The sequence below is a fragment of the Hippoglossus hippoglossus genome, chromosome 3, assembly GCF_009819705.1.
Source record: "Hippoglossus hippoglossus isolate fHipHip1 chromosome 3, fHipHip1.pri, whole genome shotgun sequence".
Classification (NCBI taxonomy): Eukaryota; Metazoa; Chordata; class Actinopteri; order Pleuronectiformes; family Pleuronectidae; genus Hippoglossus; species Hippoglossus hippoglossus.
In genome coordinates, this window is record NC_047153.1 from 29032001 (window position 1) to 29059766 (window position 27766).

Genomic DNA, 27766 nt, shown 5'->3' on the forward strand with positions numbered 1-27766 from the left:
CGTCAGGGCATCACTTGTTGTTTACTGCAGAATGAATTTGAAGACATGCAGCGCACTGTGACATTAGGAAATGATTGTCCATGTTGGGCTTCCTCTCTGTGGACCGTTCCATGTTACACACCAAACAAGGGAGCTGTCACGTGGACCTTCACTGCCGTCTCAAAACGTTCGCAAATACAAAATGTCGCTCCTGAATAAAAGTTGGTCCTTTAAAAATGTAATTCCAAACACGGCTAGTTTAAATCTGTCAATGAGTAAACAACACACACAGTGCTGCCTCTGAGCGACCCACCCCCCCTGCAGCTGTCGAGTGGTAGCGGTCCAGCAGGAGAGAGGCTGACTGCCATTTTACACTGGAGCTGCTACATGTCCAAAGTGATACCACACAACTTACTCATCTTTACACTAGTCAACTCGTTTGTTTTAAGCAGACGTGCAGCGTGGACAGCGGCACACTGTGGCCACGCATCCACTGCGACCTCTTGTTTTCACCACACCAGCCAATTTAACAGTGGCGTGAAATAACCACGGGTAAGTTGTTGGTCATACCAAGTTGTCAAACGCGATCCTAGCATGAAGCTAACGTCACCATAACAGACCCACAGCGCTTTAGCTCAGTAAGCACTTGTTGTGTTGCTCATTTAGCTTGTCAAGGCTTCACGTAGACACCAGTCCGATGGTCTGAACGTCAGTTTGAAAGCATGACAGTAATACGTTGTGCTAAATGCGCCATGACAGAGTTGCTCTGGCTTGAACAAGTCAGCTATGATGTGTGATCCTGGTGCTTTTAACCTGTAATATCACCTCTTCTGGGTTTTGCTCCAAAGCCTTGGACAGGATTGTAATTGCCTCACAACGTGGGCTTAATAAACATATGTACACATATATGAGTGTGTCCTAAAGAGGAGGGTTTGCCCGTGATGTCATCTAACGCGAAAGTCTCCGCTGTCACTCCTCCCACAGTCAGGATCTGTCATCTGGGCTCACATGAACAATCCCTGCTACACTACAGTGCTAAAATGCTGCAGTTCACTAACCTTTCAAAACACTCATGGCAGGTGTTATGTCCTACTGCCACAGTCTAAAGAGAAATGTAGTTATAAAGGGTCTGTGTATCTGATGTTTGCCAGGCACTGGTATCTGTATGGAGCATGTAATTAAAAAAGAAGTCTAATCATGATGGTTAAAGTTAGGCTAAGGAATACATTACAAAGGTTTGTGTGCGTGTGTGCACTTGTTTTTGTTACATCTTTAGGACCCTTTCCAGTATAAACACTGACCTTGTCACGACCAGTAGACCTCATCTGGACTAAGGCCTGGTCCTAATGAGGACCTGGCCAGGCTTAATATGTGAATTGTGGGTAGGCTAAGGTTAGGGTTTCAGTGGTTCGTCCACTAACCAGATGGTCAGTGGTTCGATCCCTAGCTCCTTAATTCCGCATGCCGCTGTCTCTTTGGGCCAGTCACTTAACCCTAAATTGCAGTTTATGTGTGATTTGTGATAGAGAAAGTTCTGCACATAGATCCACTGTATGAATGTGTGTGTGTGAATGGCTAAACGCTTTCAGTGGTCATCAAGACTAGAAAAGCATGATATAAACACAGATCATTTACCAATTGTTCATTCTTAAGACTAGGGATGGGGTTAGGGTTAGGAATGTTAAAGAGATTGTAAATCCCTTTGAGCTAACAATAATGCTTTTGGGATATATTAAAGCAATAAACTCTGAGGGATAAAGATTAGACAATGATGAGACTACAGCTAAGGGACCTTTTAAACCCCCTTAGCATAAAAGCATGCTTATAGATTTGGGTGATATATCACCGTGAATTGTACAACTGTTCAATTAGTGTTCATGTATGTCACAAACGTATGTTTGTTTGACTCTGGACAGATGTGTTTTAAGGGTATTTGTCCAGCATCTTCTCTCATTGATGTTGGTTCAAGATTGATAGCAGTGTCGTTTTACATTCATGCATTATCATTGTGATGATTTCACACTGTCAACTACCTATACACCATTGGTGTTGTAGTTTTTTTTGTTTATCCTAGAAGCAACTTCTTATTCTTCTTGTACAATGCTGTTTCTATACTTTTACAGACATCTGCAACTTACATATGATAATTATTCCAGTTTCAGATTTCTACAATTTAATTCTGACTAGTCATAATCCAAATTAAAGAGATACCTTAAATTAAGTTTAAACTAGTCAGCATGGTGTTGATATCATGAACATCCAACATTGTTATTGTTTATCCTTGTTGGATGTCACTGTATGTTCCTGTTTTTGAAGAACACATCACATGGTTTTCAAGAACCACCGTCTGTTTCACTTTAGCTTGGGCTACTGATTCATGTATTCAGTGTTAAATGTGTCAACTCAGTTTATTATTTGTTGTGTGTATTTTTGTTGTGTATTTATTTGTTTTGTGTTTGTGTGTGTGGATCTGGATCTGGTGTGTTGTGGTGATCTGGTCCTGTGTTTGTGTGTGTGTGTGTGTGTGTGTGTGTTGGAAGTAGTAGCACAAGGCCCTGGATGGATAGTCTGGACCCTGAAACCCTCTATGTGTCCCCAGAGCAGGCTGGACAGCCCCCACTCCCCCTTCCGACCTTGGAAGTCTCCGATGTGGCACTGGTGGGGTAAGGAGACTCTGTCCGCTCTACAATGACAACAGAGGGATGTAGAACATTTGCCAGTAACCCTCTGCCACACCATACAGTCATATACACTATCTTTCTCACACAGTCAGGTCATACAAACAAAGCTAGAGTACAAGAAAGAGGTGGCGGGAGCGCTACTGGTGTCCCTCGAACCACTGGTGCTCATGGAAGGGAATACCTGTCAAAAAAATTGAGGAAAACTTGTCTAAAAATAATGGCATGAAGAAACCAGGTCCGGGCACTCAAAGTGGTTTAAAAAATGTAAAAGGCCTTTATTTCAATGGGCTTGAAGCTTTAAAATAAACCAACGCGTATTGGCTTATGCCTTCATCAGGGTGTAATAAGCCTTGTTTTAACTGAATATTTTAAGTACATAGATTAAATATTTAGTTATTGTGGGAGTAGCCAAATTTAAATGAGTATAACAAAACAATGTGTGTGTTCTTCATGTAGTGGGTTTGAATTCTGCAGTCTTATCTCCCATATGTTCTAAAACACAGAACAAGCTTGCATCACTTTTCTCACCACCTTGAGTGAGAGCCTCAGGATTATCTGCAGACTTTCTCTGCCTGGCCTCCTAGTATAAAGTCCGTAGAAAGTCAGGAGGATTCGATGTGTGAACACTAGAGATGCGTGGATTGACACTGACGACATCTGAATCGGCACATATGCTCTGGCTGCTGCAGCCGGCTGCTCCACCTTTCGCCTGAGTAACGCAGAGGATTTGTTGCTGTTGTGAACGCGTCTGTGCAGAGAACCTGCGTTGTGCCTGTGTGAAAGGCAAACTGCGCATAAACTCCGTAGCCAATTCTCTGGATTTTACCCTCAGGTCATGTCTGAAAACGGCTTTAATGTGCACTACCATGATGATACAGCTTTGGTCAACACAAAAGGTCCACCCATTAGTTGTATATCGCAGTATATAGTAAGCTGTTTTAAAACTATTCATGAAATCTAATATTTTTGTCAGACACAGCTGAATAATTGAAACCAAAAAATGGTAAACAGCAGTAGAGATTATGTTGAGTCCAGGAAACAACAGCCTCATGTACTGTAGGCAGATACTGTAGTCCAGTGTTATATTACATACATTCCTGAAGTTTATCCCACTTTATAAGTGTGTATGTGCGTGTTAGTTTATGTGTGCAGTGTGTGGTGCACAAAGACCAAAGCCAGTGTCATTTGACATTGTTTTTACACACACAAATCACACACCAACCAGTGCAGCCTGTAGGACAACAGGGCAAACACAGCCCCCCTCAGGCCGGAACCTAATTGTTAGCCACTGTTGTGCCTAGTCCGGGGATTAGCTACTGGCTGGGGAGTACTATTCACTCCCTCTTTCATTCCCTCTGCCCACTGGGCCTTATCACCATCAATCTGACACCCTGTTTATCTGATGCTGCAGCCAGATCTGCTGGGCTTGGAGAAATGTTCACAAAGGCCATGGATCATCAGCACTTTGATTGTGGGACCCCAAATGGCCATTACTCTCTCTGGCCCCAGTGATCCCACCAGTGCTCTGTCTCCATGATCCCTATGCTGTGGTTAGTCCCAGTCGCAGAACCTGGAAAGCCAACCTGAAGTCCTGTCACTTTGTGTGTGTTTTGTCATTTATACTCTTCGTTCATCTCACACAAAAGTGCTTCTTCAGCTGGTGGACAGGTTCTCCATGTGGATTGGTTTGTTGCGGCACACTGTTTCTCTCTGCCTTTTTTGCTCTGTTGGCTGCCTTACAATACCAGTAACCAGGGAGTTACCGGCAAGTGTAGGATCTGGAGTTTACCACCACCATCTGATTACTGCGTCAAGTTAGCTTCATTGTGTTAAAGAAGAAGAAAGAAAAGCAAACAGACTTTACCATCATGGCTTCTTTTAAGCTGGATTTTCTCCCCGAGATGATGGTGGACCATTGCTCTTTGAATTCTAGTCCTGTGTAAGTAACTCCCACTGGCCAGCTTTGTAAGTCTTATATGTGTAGTAGCATGTCTTGTGTTTCTGGGAATCATCTGGAAAGGACCGGTCTTTATTGTGATTTGATGTATAATCAGTGATAATCATAAGTAGATTTGTTGCAGCGTGTCTGCATGATAATAGCCATGAGAACGAGAAATGCCCCTTTTAAGCAATTTGTTTTCTCTTTGCAGTTTTGTCATACTCAAATTTTCTTGATGTGTATCTAGACTTACCACATTTAATATTTATTTTATTCTCTTTGTTTTGGTCTTTTCCAAGTAGTTCTAACATTCTGTTTAATCCTTAAGTCTTTAAACCAAATGGACATTCTCTGCATCCAAAGCTATGATATTTTGATATCAACAGTTTTCTGTACAATCAGCTGCTTAAAGTTAAGGTTCTTTGTGTGTCCATTTTAAATGTTAGCATAAATCAATCAACATTTTAGTCCAATGCTGTAGTTGACATTTTTAATCTACATTGCTGCTAAGAGGTGATTTTTATTCCAGTTCAGAATCTGGTGATATATCTGCAAATTATTTGTGCAAGAAACAACATGTAGCTGTTGACATGTAGTTCTGAGCTTAATATGTTTCTGTAGGTCTCAGCCTCTCCCACTTAATTCATCATTATCCCAATTTCCAGAATTTTTGAGAAAAATTAGATGTAATGTCTTTGATCGCAGTTGTCGTGATAATCCACTTAAGTATCGTGCATCCCTCCATTGACTGCTCCCCTGGTACAGCTACGGTTCAGGTCATGATATACTGTGGGATATCATCTGTACATTTTGAAAGGAAAATGACCCCTCAAATGCATGAACTCTGATGTCCCATAACATTTAAACTAGAGCCGAACTACCACTGGATTTTTAACAGATACCCTTTCACCAATAACTGTTTGATATATATTATTTTAATTTTCCATTTAATGTTATTCTAATGTTACCTATGAAATCATTTACAAAATGCCCTCTTAGATGATGTCACAAACTGATAATGACTCAAGACAAACTGCAAAGTTGTGTGTGTCATGAAAAGCAAGGGGTTTTGAAATTTTTTTCTTGCATATGCAAACGTGTGCACACAAACTCTACACACACACTCTCGACTTTTTGTTATGTATCTTGCCTAAAATGGGACTTCCGTCATGATTTTTCAAAACAGATTTATTATATTAATTTAAATTTAAGACTTAAATTAATATTAACAATTTAGATATGATGGATGTTTACTCTGACAATACATTTTCTTGTAACATAATGCCATGTCATAGATATCACGTCATCATGATGTCAATTCTACCATATGATGATGAATGATTGGTTCATTTGAATAAGCTGTGGAGGATGTTATTCTCTCACTTTATAGTGACATCACGATTGTGTCAGTCCTACCCTTTAATCGTCAACTATTTTGTCAATTTATGTAGGCTTTAGGTCGTGTCTAAAGCCCTTTAAGAGGCGGAGCTTTTTTTTCAACAATGCCTGACATCATTTTCTGACTTTATTGTGTTTGCTTTATGACATCACAGCATTGTTTTCCATTTCTTACCTCAGCTCTGGTGGCCCCACCATAATCTCTAACTCTTGCTCGCGCTCTCTCTCTCTCTCTCTCTCTCTCTCTCTCTCTCTCTCTCTCTCTCTCTCTCACACACACAGCACACATTGAATTGTCAGACTGACCATCCGTAGCACTGAAATCCACAGAAATCCCACCTGTGCTGTTGGCGCATTAAAACATCCATAGTTTTTATTGTTCAATGCAGGAATTTGAAAACTTGGTAGATAAAAGCTTTTGCTGTGCAGGTTCACTCAACTAGCCTAGAGTTTTCATCTTAACACCTGCCTTATTTGTATAGGTGCAAGTTTGGGTTAGGTGGAGAGATGAGAAAGAGACTAGGAACAGCTGTATATTCTGTTATATTCAGTCACTGTCACACTTGTTTTCATGGTGGTACTAGTAATAATAGTGACACAATGAGAGAGTTTTATTCTGGATTGACTTGCCTTGCATAGGCTTGTCTTGCCTTTTTTATGGATTTTAGTAGTCGGAGAAATATAATCTTTTTATATTTCTGTCAGTACTTAGAATTACAAGAATTACAGTAGTGTAACAAATGCATGGACTCGTTTTTCAGCTTAATTTTGAGATGGGATTTTGTTGGTGCAGATATCTGGTGCAGATAAGAGAAGGCTGTCCTAGAGATTTGTTTTATGTGTGAGTCCACGGACATGTCCTGGTCAAGAATGTCTTTAAAGTTGCCTACAGTAAACTGAGGAACATGCAAAAAGGTTTAGCTCACAAATAGGTGGCGGTGGGCTGTGTTCATTGTGCAGCATTATGTAATAAATCAAAATTATTATAATTTTTGACATGAGTTACATTAGTAACGCATAGAAGAGTCTTCAGAGGAAAACCTTACCATGCAACCTCATCATAAAAGTCAGTGTCTCAAGTCTGCAAAGCAACATCTGTACAAGTGGTTTGGGGAAAAAGTGCTGTGGACTGATGGAGTTAAATTTGAGGTCACTGGCCACAATTACTAATGGTGTGTCTGAAAGGAAAGAAATAGTTGAATTTGATGAAAAGGACATGAGGCCACATTTGAAAGATGAGCTTTGGGTTTGTGTGGTACCCAGTTGCACAGGAAACATTGCAATGAGTAGAGGCTGACTTTTACAGTAGAGCAGTGATCTAATCTCACCTCAAACCCCCTTGAACTAATCCAAGTAATGTAAGCTTTTTGGAACAACCATCAAAGTTCCCTGACTTAAATATAATAAAGTAATTATCTGCAAGGAACACACTGTAAATGAAAGCCAGCGATTGGCTACAAAGTGTTTGCAAACTGTGATATCTGCCAAAGGTTCTTTCCAACATTTAACAAATAACAATACAGAATAACAGTAACATTTGAAGCAATCTGCTCTCACTTAAAAAATATACAAAACAGGTAATTTCCCTTGGGTGGTCAAGCTATTCTTTGATGGTCTGGTCGGGTCAGCTAGAGGCAATGCCAGCTGACATTGTGTGAGAGGTGGAGTAAACTTGTGACTGGTCGGTTCACAGATGAATCAGTCAGGCTCTAATTTAAACATAGTTTGATTAAGACACTTTACAGTTTATGCCGTCCTTACATCACTAACCACTCTGAAAAAATATTACATTTTCTGCTTCTTGACTTGTAGTGTTGAGCTATCCACACACACACACACACACACACACACACACACACACACACACACACACACACACACACACACACACACACACACACACACACACACACACACACACAGAGCCAGTTAACCACTTCTCTTACAGTCTTCTAGACTTCAATATAAATGTTGACTCAGTTTTGCCCATCATGTTGGAGTTGGGTTGTTAAATATTTGTATCAACACTACATATTTTACAGATTCTTTTCTGGCATTTTTGATTGACATAATAGGGAGTCAGGGGACAACATGCAGAATAGAACATTGGTGGTCTGGATTCAAACCCAGGTCAGGACTAGGACTAAGACTTGCACACGAAACTAGGTGTTGCTCCCCTTGTCATTCTAATATTTGTTTTGAGAATTTTTGTCAAAGATGAGATAGATAGGTCTGGGGTGGATAAGTAAACACTGACGAAACCAGGGCGACCTGATAAGCGAATGGTGAGGGCATATACTGTTTCACAGCTTTATAAATGCCCTAAGCAGTGGGTCTCTGGTTCAACACCCAGCCATACTATTTACTTCATCTCATTCCCCTACACTCTCTCCTTCATTTCCTGTCTCTCTCTAATAAAGTCACGACAAGTATACTTAAAAAGACATTGGTGTTATAATAGAAAAATCTACTTATCAATCTAAAAATAGCCTTTACTGTTCTCTTTACATTTATGCTTCAATAATATAAAAAATCTTGGTTATTGTATTATCAGTTGTCTTAATCATCCCTTAAATCTCTGCATCTCGAATTACATCACACAAGTAAAAGTGGTGTAGTATAGTAGTAGTCGTGCTGTGACAGTTTGATTGATGTCTGACCCTTGGCTTTGTCCATCTGTCTGATATTTTGGTTGCCAATTGAGTTGTTGGTATTTTGGTTTAAAATAAGTCTCACATGTGCGTAGAATAGACCTGTCAAAACTGTGTCATTACCCTCATATAAGCTTTGTTTGCAGTTTTATCAGTGTTTAAAAGTTGCTGAATCACATTTTATGATCTGATGTGACAGTTTACAACATGAATATTTAGACTTTATAAGATTTGGATCGATGCAATCATAAAACAGCTACACTACACAGTTTTTTTTTTTATCATGAAATCAATGAACTGCAGTCAGTCTTCTTACACAGTAAATGTGCTGGCAAAACCCAACTACTATAATATCTTTTTTTGGCTGGACCAGCCTCTGTCTAGGGATACAACCCAGAGTCTCTGCGATTGAGTGAGTGAGTGGGTGCATGAGTGGTGATTAATAAATATACTGTTGGTTGGCAGAGCATTGGGAGTTTGCAGCTGTTGCTGTTTCAAAATGAACTGGTATGGACAGATTCTATTATCACACCCTTTAGCAACTTAATATTTCAAAGAAGCAACTAGCAACAAATTAGTTGACTTGTTGGAGCTACTTTCTGTAGAAGAGTCGATAGTATTGCCCTGTGAGCAAGAGGCGCAATGGATACTTAAATCACCTCTCTACTATGAAGTCTGTGTAATGTCAGACTGAGCTAACGTGTGAATTGTTGTAAGTGAGTTAGTGCTCATGTTATCAACAGTTTTTAATAATGTCTCCACCTTGCTCTACTGAGGCACCAACACTTGTCTAAATGGAATAAGAGATCCTCTCGACTTCACATGTGAAAATGCCTAAAATATGTTTTTTAATTCAGATGTTCTCAGTAAGTGATCATTTTGAATATACATATATAGCTGAAATTATAGCACAGCTGTCTCATATTAATTTGTCTGATTCTGTCAGATGATGTCACAATTATATAATCACGATGTTGTCAGCAGAGGAGCAGCATGGAAATGATGTGACTGCTGGTTAACATGTTGTCTTAATACACTGTGTGTCAGTCACTATCTTATACTTGTATTGTTGTCTGACAACAGAAACAGAAAAACATGTAAATGAGAACAGGGCTGATCCCCTCTGTCACTGGGCAGAATGCACACATCATGTAAAGATGCCACGGATAATTAGTTAAAGTGTATATTGCAGATTCACACACAGTCTGCTGCTGAAAAATTATTACCATAGATGTAATAGTGATATTGCGGCATATATCAATGGTGATATTGCAGCTTTACGTGACTCTGCAGAGAGCTTTAACTTTAAAACAAAGAATACAGGAATTGGAGTCATTCAGAGAAATGCAGTTCCAGCTGATGGCCAGCGGAGGAGAGGGTAAGAAGAAAAAAGAATGAGAAGCAACAGAAAGCTAGATTTTGACTCGTTATCTTAACATTATACGTAAAGTTATATGTATTTTTATTTCCTATACCTATATATTTACTCTGATCCCCAGCATACTGAGCGCGCACCACCAGTATACATCAGGCAACTACCACTGGGCAGCCTATTGGTGTAAACAGCTTCTGATTCCTTGTTTCTAATCAACAGCTGTTTTATGGAGACATTCTGTTTCAGGCGATACAAGACTTTTAGCCAAAACTTTTAGGAGTTTATCTGTTGGTAAAGACTTTATTGTGACTGAGTTTTGAAGTTTGTGGAATATTACTAACTAACCCTATTTAATGTCTGGTCCAACTAATTCGGACATTTGAGTGCACACATGTTCTGGGTAACATTGGAAAAGAGAGAGCAGCGTTTCTGTGTCACACAGTGAACAGCCTCTGTCTGACTAACAAACTGCTGCTCTTCCTCTCTGTCACTCGCTGAATGGTGTCGATGATGAGAGAGCTTTCTGTGCACCGGCTTTTGGCCAAATAACTGACTACTCATTGAACTCCAGCAGGCTAGTATATTACTTTACTCACACACCAGGAGCTTAATGGGGACTTCCATGGGCTTTCTTAACATCTTCTTTGTTGTCTTTTACATTCTATGTCACTGCATTTTCATCCTGAGATATTTGTTAGGGTTATTCATGAACAATCAAGTTATATAACCATTTGTCTCAGCTTGCTAATGTCACCTTTCATTCAAGACAGTTGTTTGGGGTTATATTGGAGAGTGACCTTCTTTGTCTGAAAAACACACTCACACCTGACTGACCAGTTGGAACTTTATTAAATACACGTAGGTAATAATAATGCATTCTAATACAACAGCCTGAAATGAATCTTACCTTCATGAACATTATAATGTTCAGTCAATATTGTTTATGATCATTTTGGATTGTGTCGTTTTTCATCCTATTAAAATGTACTGCCATGTACAGACAGGTATTTCTGCTGTTTATTCTACCATCACTAATGGTAGGAAAGGTACCTTCATTTAAAGGAATGATCATTTGAAAACTACAGTTTGTCTTTCCTCATGTTGTCTTTAGCGTTCATTAAAATAAGTTGGTGATCTGAAACATTTAAATGTGACAAATAGGCAAAAATAGAAAAAAACAATAAAAGACATAAATAATAAATAATAATACAAAATAATAATACATATTTTTTCACACCCCTGTATATGATTTGAGACAACGCACAAATCTACTTCTCGTTCACATTTGTGTCACAAAAAAAACATCCACTTGACAAATGTATTCGGTGCGCTGTTGTTATAAATGTGGGAAATCAACATGTTTGTTTTAAGGCTCCATGTAATGCACTGATATTTTGTCTTTACAGTGGAAAGAAGATGAATGGGTCTCTGGACCACCCTGACCAACCAGATGTTGATGCGATTAAGATGTTTGTGGGACAGATCCCACGGTCCTGGTCCGAGGAGCAGCTTCGTGAGCTGTTTGAGCCTTATGGAGCTGTCTATGAGATTAATGTTCTTCGAGACCGTAGCCAGAACCCACCACAGAGCAAAGGTCAGCCTGTAGACACACACACACACACACACACACACACACACACACACACACACACACACACACACACACACACACAGAAAATAAGAGTGCAGTGTAGTCCTTATTTACATACCTTCCTTAATGGAGTTAGGTGTGTGACACTGGTGTAATCTTTATTGCTCTGCAGGCTGCTGTTTTATAACGTACTATACTCGCAAATCAGCCTTGGAAGCACAGAATGCTCTGCACAACATGAAGATTCTGCCAGGGGTAAGTGACAACCTCCTCATCCTCTTATCTTTCAACTAACGTTATTAATATTTGTAATGTTTTTGTTTGTAGAGCGGCAGGGTGGTGCAGTTGCTGTCTTCATGCTTCTGCGTGGATTAGGTTAAAGTGATACTGCACACTGTGCTATAATAATAACTGTTTTTGCGTCTTAACTCCGTCTCCCAGCACTGCATTCTAAAGGCATTTTTTGAATTTACAGGGAGAGACACTTTAATTGTAGACTCTAAAGAGACCATAGGTCTTTGAGCATGAATGGTTATTTGTCTTTGTATGGTGTTCCTGTGATATGCTGGTGACCTGCCCAGGATGTACCCTGCCTCTCGCCCACTGTCAACTGGGATTGGCTCCAGTCTCCACTCCTTGCAGGATACGTGGTGTAAATGATGGATGGATTTTGTTTGTAAAGAAATTGTAAAAAGTATTTTATCTGCTACCTCCTCATCAAGCAAACTTTTGATTCTGTACCAGCTAAATTATTGCTTTTTTAAAGAATGTATCGTGCCAAACAAAGTTCCAAATGGCATGAGATACAACGTAGGTACATCCAGAATGAGCTCCAGATTCAGCAAGTAAAATTTGATGCAAATTGGCCAAACAATGGTACAGTGTAACTACCTCAAACATATTAATACAGAGAATTCTACGAGGTTTAGAAACACTTGCTCCAAATGACATAAAATATATTTTGCCCAGTGGTCTTCATAGTACTGAAAGTAATGTAGACATTTTAACAGGTTTATCTTGGCCCATGTGAAGGAACTAAATTCAACATGAATGTTCTCATGGTTTTTGATGATAAAAGCTCAGGAACATTCGAGGTTAGCTAAACATCCTCTTGGGTTGGGAGTATTCTAATTTTTAAGGAGCGCAATGCACCCCCAACCAAGAGATGGGGAAAAAAATTAGGATACGCATCAAACCTGTATGTATTTACAATAAATGGTCTTAATGTTTAAAGAAGTAATGGGTAGAAAGTCTAACAATACGACCCCTTTTACACAAAATTAGCGAGAATATGAAGGTTTTTTAAACGAGGGTAAACCCCCCTGTGCGTCATGTCCAACGTCACAATGCACCAAAAAGTAAGGTGCTCTTTCACATCGCTGTATTGCCAAATTAGCACGTTCACACGGGTGTCATGTATGCAACACTGCCCATCATGTTGATTGTATCTATACCCATTGCAGACAAAAGACAGATATCAGTCGGTTTTTGAAAATGTGTGCATCCAGCACTAAAAACATCTTTTGAATAGCATCACAACTGGGCATCATCATACGACAACTCTCCCTGCTATACCCCCAACCATTTTCACTTTTTTTTAACTTCTGGACCTAGTAACATGGAATGTAACATGGAATGTAACATGGAATGTTACATTCATTGCATTGCACAGTTGTGCATATTTCGGCACTGTGAGAACTAATCTGTTATTTTCATGCCTTGTTCAGATGCACCACCCAATCCAAATGAAGCCTGCTGACAGTGAGAAGAACAACGGTAAGGTTTTTTTTTTTACTATCTACTACACTGTTTCTGTCTTTGATGTTTTATATGAACTCTGTTCATTCCTTTGCTAATGATACCCTATTAAAACCTGTTGATTCAAAAAGTCATACTTGTACAATTGGTCAATATAATTAGTCAAATGAAACAGCTGAATGACTTCATTGCTGAAATGCTAGTTGTGTGAGTTGTGCTGGTTACCAGCCTGTGACTTAATGACTATAGATCTGGGGAGTAGTTGTGACCACAGCTTTTCTGCATCGGTCAGTTTATCATTGTGCAGAGTTTAACTCATGACTGAGTCACCCATACAGTATGTGCTGGTCTGAAATGGGTGGAAGCTGCTGCTAAATGGAACAATGGACTCCTGTGCTTTCAGATGGGCTTGTAGCTGAGTTTAATGCAGTTCACTGACATCTTTGACCACAACTGACAATAACATGTAATTTGGTTATAGCACAATTTTCTTTCGTGCTTGTGCTGTTCTCCATAAATATGAACTGATTTGCACCCAGGAGTGTAACACAGATAAACAGGCAGCCAAACTCTTTTTACAAGTCACAGTGAGTCACACATGAGATGGTGCTCCTCACTCCCCTGCACTCACTTTATACGTTAACAATAAACACCAACGCTAATCAGAAGTTATTAGGACCAGAACAGTACTGAAGTTTACTATGTGTTTGTTTGATTAGCTCGAGACTTTATGAGACACGTATTTAAATCCAACATCTTGAGCGCACATAATTCACCTGCTTCACACAACACGAGACGTGACGTGCACAACCAGGACTTCAGGGTTAACCGCTGCTGCCCCCGCTAATAAAAAACATCCTATGGGAAACTGCTCTGTTTATTCAGATCTATCAGAGATTGTCTTTGTTTTTTGCACAACTGTGTTTTGAAGCTAATGTGAGGCTTCAGTAGTCTGTGAACTGTGGATTTTGTCCCCATCACTTAATATAGCATCATATCACTGTAGTAAGGTATCTTAATCTTAATCTTAATGACCAGTATGAACAGGAGGAATCATTATAGTAAGGAAAAAACTGTTGCAATGGCTTTATGGTCACCTGATCATCATTTGAAGATTGTTCTTAAATTTTGAAACTGTCCTTCATACATCACAGAGCTCAGCTGTTGGAGGATATTATCCTAAACTTAACTCGTGTCTCTTTGAAGACAAAAGTTGAACAAGAGCCATAATTAAACAGACTATGTGTATGTGTGTTGTAATGTGTTTGATGCTGTGTGTGGGTTGAATACAGCGGTGGAGGACAGGAAGCTGTTTATTGGAATGATCTCTAAGAAGTGTAATGAGAACGACATCCGACTGATGTTCTCACCATACGGACAGATAGAGGAGTGCCGAATACTGCGAGGCCCTGATGGACTCAGTCGTGGTAAGACATAGTCTGCTGACAATGTGACATCAGTTAAAAAGCATAAGAATTTATTTAGTCACTCATATTGATGTTCCTATGGATAATATCAGTCAAATCTACAACTCCTCACAGCTTTACAGAGCTTCATGAGCTGCTTTCAGACATGCACGTATATGCATGTATTTTCTCCAGAGGAGGTGCATGTGTGAACGCAAATGTCCGAGTGAGACGCTCCATAGTTTCTGTGGACTTTATCCGCCTGGCCTCCTAGTATAGAGTCCGTAGAAATCCAGGAGACGTCAATGCATGAACACAGCAGGGGATTCCCAGCTTGATTCACCGCGAGCGAGTGGGGGGTTGATGATGCTGCTAAAATGCGACATGAAAATGAAAAAAAAAACAATAAGAAAACAAATATCTCCCGGTGAAAAAGCAGCGTCATGCAGGTAGAAGACACCGAAGATGTCAAGAGAGTTTGTGGTGATAAGAGCCGACAACGGTTTCAGGCTGCATGATCACGTGATCTTGGCAGCGGAGGTAATACGTCACTTCCTGTCTCTGTCTGCTGCACCCGGTTGCTCCACCGCTCGCCTGAATTATGTGAAGGATTTGATGCTGTTGTGAACCAGTATGTGCAGAAAACATCCCACTGTGTTGTGCATGTGTGAAAGGCAGACTACTAAACTCTGTAATTCTCCTGATTTACCTGAAGGTCATGTCTGAAAGCGGCTTTAGAGAGCTGCAGCTCATTGTTTAGCTGGTTTGGTTTCAAAAGTGTCTTTTATTTCAAGCCCTCTGGTCCTAATTCACTGCTGGTTAAAAACACTGAGATGTTGAATTCATTGAATTTTCCTAAGAAATGTGCATGAATCATGATCCACTGTATTTCTGTCTTTCAGGTTGTGCGTTTGTGACATTCACGGCAAGACAAATGGCACAGTCAGCCATCAAATCCATGCACCAGTCTCAGACCATGGAGGTAAACTTCAACCTCACACTTTGTGTACGTGCGTTTGCGTGCATTTTGAAAAAGTTGTGCCGTACATGTATAAGACAATGATAAAGATGTCAAGAGAACCCTGCCTTTGCCTGTTGGACCACCGCTCACCTGAACACTCCAGTGATTTCTGTGTCGTTGTGAACTTGCCTGAGTTGAGAATCTCCTGCTGTGTTATGCATGTGTGATAAACAGTCTCCGCAGAAAGTCGTGACCCAATTCTCCGGACATCCTCCATGTCTGAAAATGGCTCAAGTGCTTTCAACTGATTTTTCATTATGTTTTTCGGTTGTCGGTCCCATTCTCGTAAGCACGATATCTCATCAACGCATTGAGGGAATTTCCTTAAATTTGGTGGAAAAGTGAAAAAGTACTGTATGTCGAATGATGTACTGGACTGGTAGGCGGAGGCATACAGCTGCAGTGCGGTAATTCTAGTAACAGCATTTGATGGTTTAATCAGTATCAATTCATCAAACTGTCATAATTAAAAAGATTTCCTGTGTCTGTGTGTAGGGCTGCTCATCACCCATCGTGGTGAAGTTTGCAGACACTCAGAAGGACAAGGAGCAGAAGCGCATGGCCCAACAGCTGCAGCAACAGATGCAGCAACTCAGTGCTGCCTCCATGTGGGGGAACCTTACTGGGCTCAACAGCCTGGGGCCACAGTACCTAGCAGTGAGTGTATTTTTATCAGGCCTGATTCGTCAAATGACCAAAACAATTTCACCAGTTAAAGTATTGCTGGCGCTAACATTGTTTCTCATATCTCCTCCTGGCATTAGATCTACTTACAGTTGCTGCAGCAGTCAGCCTCCACAGGGAATGCACTCAACAACCTGCACCCTGTTTCAGGTATACACAGTCGCAAAATCACACTATTATGGTGTAAGTTCATGGTTTAAATATGTGAAAATTAGGGCTGCACGATATATTGAAAATCTATCGTCATCGCGATGGACGTATCGCAAAAGACGATAAATAGTGTTTCATGCGCCACTCATTCATGCTCTGTATGTCAATATATTTGGCCCATCAGATGGAGCCCTGCTGCCCTAGATGATAAATTCAAGACATTCCAATCATTGACAGGTTTTTCTGTCAATTCATCATTGTCGGAAGAAGAGAATATGTAAATCTGAAAACAGAGATTTGAAGGAGCGACGCGGCTCCGTCAAATCTTGCTCCACCTTCTCCGACTAAATTCTACTGTGGAAACTTCTAGTGATCGCGTTTTTCCCCCCGAGTAAGATTCATCAATATGAGCGGTTGATTATATAGACAAATTGTGTAGATTATTTATGATCCCAGAACCTGAGTGCACACACAGACACACAGTCCGCTTCTCTCTCTCTCTCTCTCTCTCTCTCTCTCTCTCTCTCTCTCTCTCTCTCTCTCTCTCTCTCTCTCTCTCTCTCTCTGATGAATCTGACTCGCTACAGTTTAAATGTTGATTTGTTTGTCGCCTTTAATTAATGAGTTCAATCTTTATTCTGAGTATTGCGTGCATTCATTAGCCGTCTCTCTCTCTCTCTCACACACACACACACACAAACATTGTGATCGGACACATATGTAAACTCAGTCTGAGTAAAAACTACAGACTTTATAAAGTTAGTAAATGTATGGAGCTGAAGGAGCTGGTGTTGCGCTTGGTTTGACACAGTTGGCGCAGTGCACAGCGTGAATGGCAGAGACACAAGAGAAGATGTAAATTACTGACAGAGCTGCTAAAACTGTAAAAAAAAATAACTTTTCATGGTCCAAACATGTATGAAAAGACCCCAAATTAAAAATGTAGGTGGAATTAGTGGAGCTGTGCCTGACTCCCTGGTGTCTGCCCCGGACTTGGTGGCGCTGCGGCTGGGCTGTGCGCCGTCTCCCTGCTGTGGAGCTGTCCCTGATCTCTGCGTCCGTAGCCAGAGACTGTATATGTTTAGTTATCGCAAATTCATACCATCATCGCGATATTAAACAACGTATATGGCATGTTTTCCTAATATTGTGCAGCCCTAGTGAAAATGTTTTGTTAGCTGATTGATTATCTCAGCTGTGGCCTATGGATATAGAAGAGGTTTATGTCAAAGTGTCTTAATAATCCCTTTAGATGCTGAGGGAAGTTATCAATATGCAGTCTGATGCTTCAGAGCTCATCACGTCTGTATTAACAGTTTAAAAGTGGGCAGAGAAACGGGGTGGAGTCGAGAACTTAACTGTGTGTGTGTTTGTGCGTGCGTGCGTGTGTGTGTGTGTGTGTGTGTGTGTGTCTGATTGTCAGGTCTTAATGCCATACAGAACCTGGCTGCTTTAGCAGCAGCAGCAACTGCCACACAGGCCACGCCCACAGGCTCCAGCGCCATGACAACATCTAGTAGCCCACTAAGTGCACTAACAAGCTCAGGTAACGAAAATTACAGTTATAGTACTGTTTCATTGTCAAGGCACATCCAGTAGGGCGTAGTGGTACCAATGCCAGTTTCCATAAACCTCTAACAAATACAGTGGCAAAAAAACAACAACCTGCATTTGTCTACAAATGTGAATTTTTATAAAATGTAATCTAGAAGATCCACTGTAAAACATCTGTACATTAAATATCTGTACAGCTAGTTTATGACTAAACCATATCAAAAGCATCCAGGAGAAAGTTGCTTATCAAACATTAACTTTCCAAACTTTAAGGTTTTTCAGTTGGGTATTTTATTTTGCAACATTTGTAAAATTGTGGAGTGGAGTTCTCAGGTGTCTAATGTTTTCCTTATGTGTTTGTAAAAGCATTAATAGTAAATGTTTCCCCGAGCAGGCTCCTCTCCCACCTCCAGCAGCAACTCCTCAGTGAACCCTATGTCTTCTTTGGGTGCTCTGCAGTCTCTCGCTGCTGGTGCTGGAGCTGGCCTCAACATGGGCTCCCTGGCAGGTACTTTACAACAATCTGGACCTGTACATGTTGTCTGGACGAGATTAAAGAGACTTCCACTTGTTAATATGAATGTAACTGTGAGACTACAGGCTTCATATAAATCTTTGTGAATCTTGTGAATGTGACAGCGATGTTGACTTATTTCTACTTATTGTCACGAAAGAAATCACATCAGAGTTGCTAGTATGAAAACTAAATCATGTCACATTACAACTTCCTCCAAGTGCTTCTAATTTTGCAACATGACAGTTAGTTCTAAGATTTACATATATGAGGCTAACACTCAGATGTAGGGTGAACATCATTGCCTGGACTTAATTTGATTTGATTGCTCACTGTGTACTACTATATACTATACTATATGCTGTTAGAGCACTTGATGTTCTGAAACTAAATCCCAGTTATGGTGTATGTGCATGCTTTGACTATTGTGTGCAGACATTTTACTTTGGCCTGTTCTGTTTATTCATTTTCTTGGTTGTGTTATTAAATTTGTTATGTAAAACATCATTCAGCATCTTGAAAAGTTTAAAATGTATGCTTTAACTTTGAGCAGAAAGAGAGTAATAAGATCTGATCTTTTCACTCATGTCAGTTCTCTTTTGTTGTAACTCTGGCACAGGCATGGCGGCACTAAATGGCAGCCTTGGCTCCGGAGGCCTGTCTAATGGCTCAGGAAGCACCATGGAGGCCCTGAGCCAGGCCTACTCAGGCATCCAGCAGTATGCTGCTGCCGCTGCCATCCCCAGTTTGTACAACCAGAGTCTGCTGCCCCAGCAAAGTGTGTCAGCTGCAGGCAGCCAGAAAGAAGGTGAGCTTTGTGGGCTGGAAGTAGGAAAGTGTTGATGTGGAGGTGGTAATAAATACAGATAAAGTTAGCAGAGAACTTTGAAGCAAAGCAGGGGGAGATGGGGGGTATTTATCTTAACCTTTTTTTTAGAAGCACAAACTCTTGTTTGCCAAATTGCTGTTGGAGCATGTTTCAAAGTTTTTTTTCTTCAGAAAAAGTCATTCCAGTTATCATTCAAACTGACCAAACAAAAACAATAAAAGTGAGTCGTAGTTTTTGACTCAATATCCTAATTTGCCTGTTTGCTTTATGACTGGCCTGCTCAATAACCAGCCACTTCCTGGTTAAAGAATGAAAGCTAACAGTATCAACAGGGTACAAGCATATTGTGTGACCTCTAACTCTTTTAAACGGTGCGAAATTCCACAATATTTTTTGCTACTTGGTTTAAAGAAGTGTTGCAGTCAGCTTGGTTGAGATGTGTGTGCTGTGTGTTGATCTCACCTTCTGCTAAGGATTATGTCTTGTTTTAAATCTGCTGCATCAGCTAGCAACAGTCACAGCACCGGTAAGACGTCCCCACCTTCTCTCTGACATGACCTCAGATCATGAAGTCAAGATTTTTAAAACAAGTTCAGGTCCGTAACAGACGGCTTGTCCTTGTTTGTATGTTCATGTTAGTCCTACTTCTCAGATACTCTCACTCCAGCTTTTTGATTTAATTTTTTTCATAATCTGTTTGGGGTCATGTGGTAGAAAAAATGAATTATTAATGTGGAAATGTATATTTGTGAGAGAGAGGAAGAGAGCAGTGGGGGAGAACGAAAAAAGTAAGAGAAGAAGGGAAGGTGTCAACTCTCTTATTATGTTTTTGGGTTGTCTTTAACTTTCCGTCTGTCCCATTCTAATGAACGGGATATCTCTTGGAGGGAATTTCAGTACCTCTGAATGAGCCCATTAGATTCTAGTTTAGTGGTCAAATCATTGATTCTTTGATAATGACAAAATACACCTAATACTTTGAATTAAATTGCTTCAAAGTCTTCACTTCTTATTTTACGAGTCTGAAAGACATGGATGGAAACTGCAGCCTGCCTGCATACAAACCGTGAGGCGGTATTCTAGTTATAAATAATCTGTCTCTGATCTCAGATAACGAAACGAGAATGAAATGTGATCGTAGCCCATAAATATCATGTTGACCAGTAGTTATTACCAGGCTGGGGAGCTGCAGATAAAATAATTGAATGTGTTTGAGTGATCAGAGGAAGTTTGGGGCAACGAAATGTTGTCATCTGTAAGTACAGCGAACTTTTATTAAACCCTTCACATGGATTTCCACATCGATATTTTTTTCTATTACATCAGCCTTCAGGAGCTCCATATCATACAGCTGTTACTGCCTTTTGTTGTTTGATCATGACCATTATTTAGAGTTAGTTGAATTTATTGAGAAATAAAGTGTTAAAATATCAGTGTTTATTGTGTGTACGACTGGTAAAACACTCTCATTGATCGTCAGGACCAGAAGGCGCCAACCTCTTCATTTACCACCTGCCCCAGGAGTTTGGAGACCAGGATTTGCTCCAGATGTTTATGCCCTTTGGAAACGTCATCTCTGCTAAAGTCTTCATTGACAAACAGACAAACCTCAGCAAGTGCTTTGGTGAGTTCACATTAACATCTGTACATAACCCCTCCTTTGAGCAAAAGATTTACTGAACCAGGATCTGATTGAGGACCTTGTTGTGCTTTGAGACCCTTTATTTGTGGCAGAGTAATAAGCAGCACTCCACAAGGTACTTTCCTGAACAGTATAGTCATTTTTTGGAGCAAATTCAATGTAATATTGTGTATTTCAACACTTTCCAACCAGTAGATGTGTTGAGAGTTGAATGTGTAGGAACATAGGTGCATTTATCTACAAAAGAATATGGGTAATTCTTTCAGTGTCTGTTGTCCACAGCTGCCCTATACTGTATGAAAATCGTGCCTCTAACATTGTGCCACTCTGTACCATCCAGATAGCAATATGATTTCCTTAAGATGGGTCTTTCCAATTGTTGAGCCTTTGTTTTCATGCTTGAGTGTGATTGGCTAAGCTTGAGAGCTATGAAGTCAGTGATGTGACTGGAAGGTATTTATTTATCATCACACACTCGGATTTATATTTAATAATTTCCCCCAGCCCCTCATCAATTTATGCTGCTGCACATACATGAAAATAGCATCTTTATCGAATGTTGTCGTTGAATTGATATCTTTATATTCAACCAACTTCAACTCCCACATGTTTTGCCTACCAGTTTATACATTGATCAGCCTAAGACTGTTCCTTTCAGTGCAAGTGAGGAGTGACAAACTCCACAGTCCTCGTTCAGTTTGTCTGAAGCTAATATGTGAGTTGGTGTCATTTGAATGGATATCAGCCTCGTCCCTTATTAGCTCGAGCTTGAATTTAGAATGTATTATTGCACAGAATAAGGACAATGGAAACCTCATCATTTACAGTGAAATTGCTTTAAGACAGGATCTCTTTAGTGTCTGTGTGGACCGGTTGAATGAGTGCAGCAATCAAAACATGTTTCAGATTAAAGACTGACTTAAATGCAGGAGTGAGTGGGTTTTCATTGTAGCTAGGACAACTGGAAAGAGGTTTCAAGCACTTGTGAATAAAAGGGCATTGGTTTCACTGTCTTAAAGTATTGTTATTGTTTGTGTTTCTCCTTCAGGCTTTGTGAGCTATGACAACCCGGTGTCATCACAGGCAGCCATCCAGTCAATGAATGGTTTCCAGATCGGTATGAAGAGGTTGAAGGTGCAGCTGAAGCGCTCAAAGAATGACAGCAAGCCCTACTGATGGTGCTGAGGCACTGCAGACTTAGTTAGGCAGGGTGGTGTTATGGTAAGTGGAGTATGAATAACCAAGACTGGTCCACAGAAACTTGTCTGCATTACAGTGTGGTGTCTGCTGCGCTGCCTCTCCTGGTCATTGTACCGTGTCCAGGCAAAGACACACATGAAGCTACATGCAAGAGATTTTGGGCTAGACTGGATTCTTCCTGTGTTCTGTTGTGGTTTATGCACTTTGTTTTCATTTTAACAAATGAGAGAAACAGGTGTATTTTAATTTAAGTTGAAATGTTATCAGTTTGCTGTGGTATATAATAAATATATGAGTTAATTGTTAGGATATGTTGCACTTTGACAGTCAGGTGCCAAACCCATGTGTTTTTTTACTTCCTGTTCCCCCTGCACTCCACCACCACCCAGACTCAGCTTAAAGCTCCCTCACACAGGAGCTACATCAGATTAGAAAACAGAAGTCATCACTTTTTTTTTACAAACCAAATGTGTGGTTTCCCTTCTGTATTAGGCATCTGTATTATCTCTTAACATGGAAACCGTGTATGTGATCTACACCTAAATTTGTAGTGAGGTACAGAGGCTCAGATTGTTCTTAAGGAGGAGCTCCACTAACACATGCAGACATATGGACGCATTTGTCCTCAAGCAGTGTGTGTGCGTCTTTGGTAGTGACAACATATCCTTCATCAGTGACTGCTGTGACAGTTGGGCTGTAAGCAGCCTGTTCTTGTTCTCTGGTGTTTCAACTGAGCTAAAATGACTGAGGTCAGGCTTACATCCTCCTGTAACCTCCCTGATAGAAGGAGAGAAGCTCGATGGCCTCTGTTAACAGTCAAATCTTAAAATGACGCATTAATGCTAGTCTGTATCTGAAGTGTCTGGCAGCTGTTGCATGGCTTACACTAATCAAGTAGCCTCAGGTAGATGAGCACACGTTTGCCTTTAGGTTTTGTTGTGTATAAACATTGGCTGGAATTGATTTCTGTATGACACAAATATTATTCTTCTGTTCCCCAGTGTGTTTTCTTTTAGTTTACAACTTTCTAATGCAGCTGATATTGCATGTGTGAGTATAATCTAACCCCAGCATGTTTTGGTGGTGCTCCTTCTGTGCTGCTGCACTCTGAGTGACTCAGATAAATATGAGTCCGTCTAATGGAGATTCAAAGCCTCAATGAAATATATTTTCTGGTTTTAGTTTGTTTCTACTTTGAAATCAGGTGATTTTTTAAAGATTCATCGCACCCCCACCTACTGTCCTGCTAGTTAGCGGCCAGCTAATCTACAGAGGGCTACACCACTATGTCTCTCACTGGATCTCTTCTGTGATTGGAGAACTCATATAAATGTCAAATTACTCAAGACAAACATGTTAGTTGCTTAGACTTCCATAAAATCATGTGTAAGTGCTTGTGTGTGCGTGCGTGCGTGCGTGTGTGTGTTTTTTTTAAATAGAATTAGTTGGCAAGACAATTGTTGAGATGTATATTTAAACTATTTTGCCTTTTCTATTTTTATATAGGTTTTATACTTCCCCTGTGTGTTGGGGAACTATTTATTGCCTAAATTATTTATCTGAATAGAAATTATTTTGAAAGACAAATGTGAAGTCCAACAAACTCCACTTGATCTCCCGGTGTGTGTCCTCTCTTTGCCTGTTCAGCGTTGTTTCCTTTTTGGTGATGTTTACTATGTGTCAGTGTGGCATGGACTGTGTGTGTAGGATCCATCAGTGCTGCTACAGACTTCATAGAACCCTTTCTCTGTCATACATGCCTCCATCTGAATAAATAATTTGCCAAAAAATAACACAGGGAGCATAGTTTATTATATAAGTCCATTTTAACATGTGCCTGTTGGTCCTGTCTTTCTATATACATATATAGCCATCCAATATGTGACATCAACACATGTGCACCAATACTTGGCTGTTTCTCTAATGTAAGAACTAGTTTTAATCCAAGTCTGAGTCTTCTGCAGTGAGACGTTCAGAGAACATGTGTGATGGAGGTCTGACCAGGGCACTCAGTCACAGGGTCATTCATGTAAAAGCAGCTGCAGGTCACCATGTTGTGTGTAATGTTGTCCCGTTCACTTAATGTTGTGTTCTTTTTGGGAGTTTCTTAGTATATTGTAAACTGTATAAACAGGATTCTTACTATTGCACAAAAATCATGATGATGTGTCAGGGTCATCATGTCTAATCTATCGCTGTGTTGTGCTTTAAGACTTGTTTGATTCTATATGTATTTTTGAATATTAAGACAAAAAAAAAGCTTTATTTATGCACCGTGAAGTATTAAACAAGTCCAAAGTGGTCACTGATGGGGTCATGGCATCATGACCCACTAGTCCATCACGTGAACTGGACCACTGAACAAAAATGTTGCAGGGTTGAAATAATGAAAGCTCGACAAGACCCCCATGATTTGTCAGGAAATGCTGCTTACATCATGATGAGTGCTGCAGATAAATGGATGTTACACTGATTGCACTGGTGGTGTGAATTGTAAGTTACCAATAACCTTAGTTCACCTTCTGTCTCTACTGTATATGGTTAGAGCATCTCATCTTGAGAAGATGCTGCCTCTCCAGCAAGGATACAGCCCCTGAACTGAGACATTACTGCCTTATTAAATGTTATGCACATGAGAGGTGCAGGAAAAATATACCTTTTTAAATTTTTAAACCAAAGTCAAAAAGATTCAATTAAAAACCAAAACTCCCAATGTGTCAGTCTGTCTCTCAATACTGTCCCTGCTCTATCCGTGGTTCTCAGCCTCCAAGTCCTCCCAATTGCATATGAACGAGCTAGACACTTGGTGTTTTGGCAAGTGTTAATCAAACAGGAGGAAAGAGTGTTTGTGTTTGAAACTATTTTCCACACTAGGAGGATTAGTGACTATTTGAGGAAGCTGTGTGTGTGTGTGTGTGTGTGTGTGTGTGTGTGTGTGTGTGTGTGTGTGTGTGTGTGTGTGTGTGTGTGTGTGTGTGTGTGTGTGTGTGTGTGTGTGTGTGTGTGTGTGTGTGTGTGTGTGTGTGTGTGCGCGTGCTCGTAGGTGTGTGCGTGCTCGTAGGTGTGTGCGTGCTCGTAGGTGCTGTGGCCTATAAACAGAATATCACTGGACTTATGTTAATTGTGGCTAAAATAGATTTGAAGTCAGAAGTGAAGCAGGAGTCACATAAATCAGCAAATGGATTATGATAAACCTCCATGTGTAAACAGAAAGATGAAAGTAACATCTATTAACTACATATCATGTATGCCATGCACAACAGATCTGTTTTGGCTTCAGCCATTGCCATTGGTTTCCATTCATTTCTGTTTGGCATAAACATGTTATTTCAGACTAGAAACTTGCCCATAAGACTGTTACTAAGCAACAGTAATGTAACTGTAGCATAGAGTCCTAGATTTTCATATCTTAAAGAAATGAATGGAAACAAGAGACTGCTGCTGTGTTGGCAGAAAAAGTACATACATCTATCTATGAAATGAAGCAGTATAATTTGCACATAGTTGTGAGGTTGAGTATTATTTTTGCTAAAATGAACAAAACATGGATATTTTGTGATATGATACTTTAATTTCCATTTTGAAAATAATTGATCAAACCCATTTACAAATGTAGTCAGTTATAAACAGATGGAGTAACATGTTGTATGTAACATATTACTTTTTTTAAACAATTCACTGAGCAGTAATAAAAATGTCATTATTCCAGTGGTACTCTCGAGCCACCATATTAGATGAGCTCTTTTAGATTATGTGTGCTCGACTCTAGCTGCTGATCCAGACCTCTGGATTCCTGCTGTGACCTGCATGTCGTCACAGATTCTGTGCTGTCATTTTATTTAGGCTGTCATATGTGTGTGTTTTGTGTTTTTGTTGTCATTCCCCTCAGTCTCTGGTAACACGTGGTCCGTCTTCACTCTGTCCCTGACACTGACTGTTGAGTGTTTAGACTGTAATCAACCCTACACAAAGATAAATCATTCTTGGTTTCTTTGTTTCTCTCTCTCCTGTCTGTGTTCCATTGCTGTTTAACCTAGGTTTGTCTCCCTGTTGTGTTTTTCTTTTTGTTTTTTCTAGATCTCTTCCTGTTTGCCCTAGCATGTTGATGTGGCGTCACAGTTCATCGTCCAGTCCTTGTGTTTCCTGCGCTTCTCTGATGCTTCAAATTTCACCTTTGACATGTTTGACATTGATTTCCAGGATGTTTTGTTTTTTTGTTTCCTATATGTCCTCTGTGTTGTCAACAGGGGCACTAGAAAGACTGCCACTGAATATGTTTCAAAGTTACATTAGAGTTATTACAAGCAAATAAGAGAATCTATTTTTCTAGAAGTGACTGACATAACCACTAGACTTTTTTTTTTCAAAATCTGTTTGACATGAGTCTGAGCTTTAACTTTGTTCTAATTTTTTTAGTTATCGAGCAGTCCTCCCAGTGCCCCATCGTGTGTGTGTGTGTGTGTGTGTGCGTGTGTGCGTGTGTGCGTGCGTGCGTGCGTGCGTGCGTGCGTGCGTGCGTGCGTGCGTGCGCGCGTGCGCGCGTGCGCGCACAAGACTGTGACTGACAGCAGCTTTTTTTTCCAGACGATTTGCGTGAGTTCGTCTTTGGGAGTTCCCATTTGAGAAATGTTATGAGGAGGTAACATTTAATGTGAGTGTAAGAACAATAAAATAAAGTTTTTAAGTTTGAGCTTGTGAACTCACCACTGCAAGCACATGATGCATTTCTGCTCTTTCTTTTGTGGAGAATCAGACATCAAATCCACAGCGGAGAGACTTTTGTCACGATACATTTAGTATTCATGTTTTTTTTTTAAATATATATATAATAATCTGCAATGAAATTCTTGGTAAAATGTGATCTAGTTTGTGTTAACTTAAAAATTATGAATAAACTGGTGCCAAATGTTTCGACCAATCACTATTTTCACACTTCTTGGACTTCATTGATAAGACAGAGCAGCAGTGCAGCTGCTTGGTGTGGCAGGAGAATCATGTACAGCAGGTTTTACACGAGATTTGACTCTGGCTGGAGGTCAAGTCTTGTGCCTGCAACATTAAATTGTTTTTTGTACAGACATGCAGTGCTCACACACCAATATGAAACACAGGCTTGTAATCTATGCTTGTGTGTATTCACTGTATGTTCTGTAATCCTGGGGCCCTACAGACCCACACTCATCTAGACTGCAGTCTGTCTGTGTTCCTGACCAGAGGACCAATGATGTGGCTTGTTCTTATCCGGCTTGAATATTTGACAAAACTTTATTTTACAAGTCCCACGGTTTCCTTCACTTTCCAAGACGAAAACTGGACTCTAACTGTACATTCATAGAAGGGCTCCAGTGAGGAAAAGTGTAGCTTGACACAAATTTAAAGAGAAATTAAGACAAT

General features: G+C 40.2%; 1 protein-coding gene across 13 annotated transcripts; it reads left to right on the forward strand.

Moving 5' to 3' along the window:
* The first annotated feature begins 336 nt into the window (after positions 1 to 336).
* celf1 (cugbp, Elav-like family member 1) lies at positions 337 to 27296 on the forward strand. 13 transcript variants are annotated; one of them, XM_034581664.1, is made up of 16 exons: positions 338 to 531; positions 2520 to 2642; positions 11430 to 11617; positions 11787 to 11869; positions 13342 to 13390; positions 14665 to 14799; positions 15681 to 15784; positions 16295 to 16456; positions 16564 to 16633; positions 18057 to 18179; positions 18582 to 18695; positions 19321 to 19509; positions 20036 to 20056; positions 21011 to 21154; positions 22221 to 22393; positions 26450 to 27296. In XM_034581664.1, the coding sequence occupies exons 2-15, from the start codon at positions 2539 to 2541 to the stop codon at positions 22346 to 22348; spliced, it is 1614 nt and encodes a 537-aa protein (XP_034437555.1). In that variant the 5' UTR covers positions 338 to 531; positions 2520 to 2538; the 3' UTR covers positions 22349 to 22393; positions 26450 to 27296. The 13 variants fall into 13 exon arrangements, with proteins under 13 accessions (XP_034437563.1, XP_034437555.1, XP_034437554.1 ...); XM_034581663.1 differs by having other exon boundaries at positions 2523 to 2642; XM_034581670.1 differs by having other exon boundaries at positions 2579 to 2642.
* Positions 27297 to 27766: the final 470 nt, after the last annotated feature.

Bases quoted from the DNA above. Each gene is read 5' to 3' on its own strand.
- celf1 (XM_034581664.1), top strand. From the start codon at position 2,539: ATGGATAGTCTGGACCCTGAAACCCTCTATGTGTCCCCAGAGCAGGCT. The intron at 2,643-11,429 runs GTAAGGAGACTC...TTGTCTTTACAG, and splicing joins TCCGATGTGGCACTGGTGGG to TGGAAAGAAGATGAATGGGT. The intron at 14,800-15,680 runs GTAAGACATAGT...TCTGTCTTTCAG, and splicing joins CCCTGATGGACTCAGTCGTG to GTTGTGCGTTTGTGACATTC.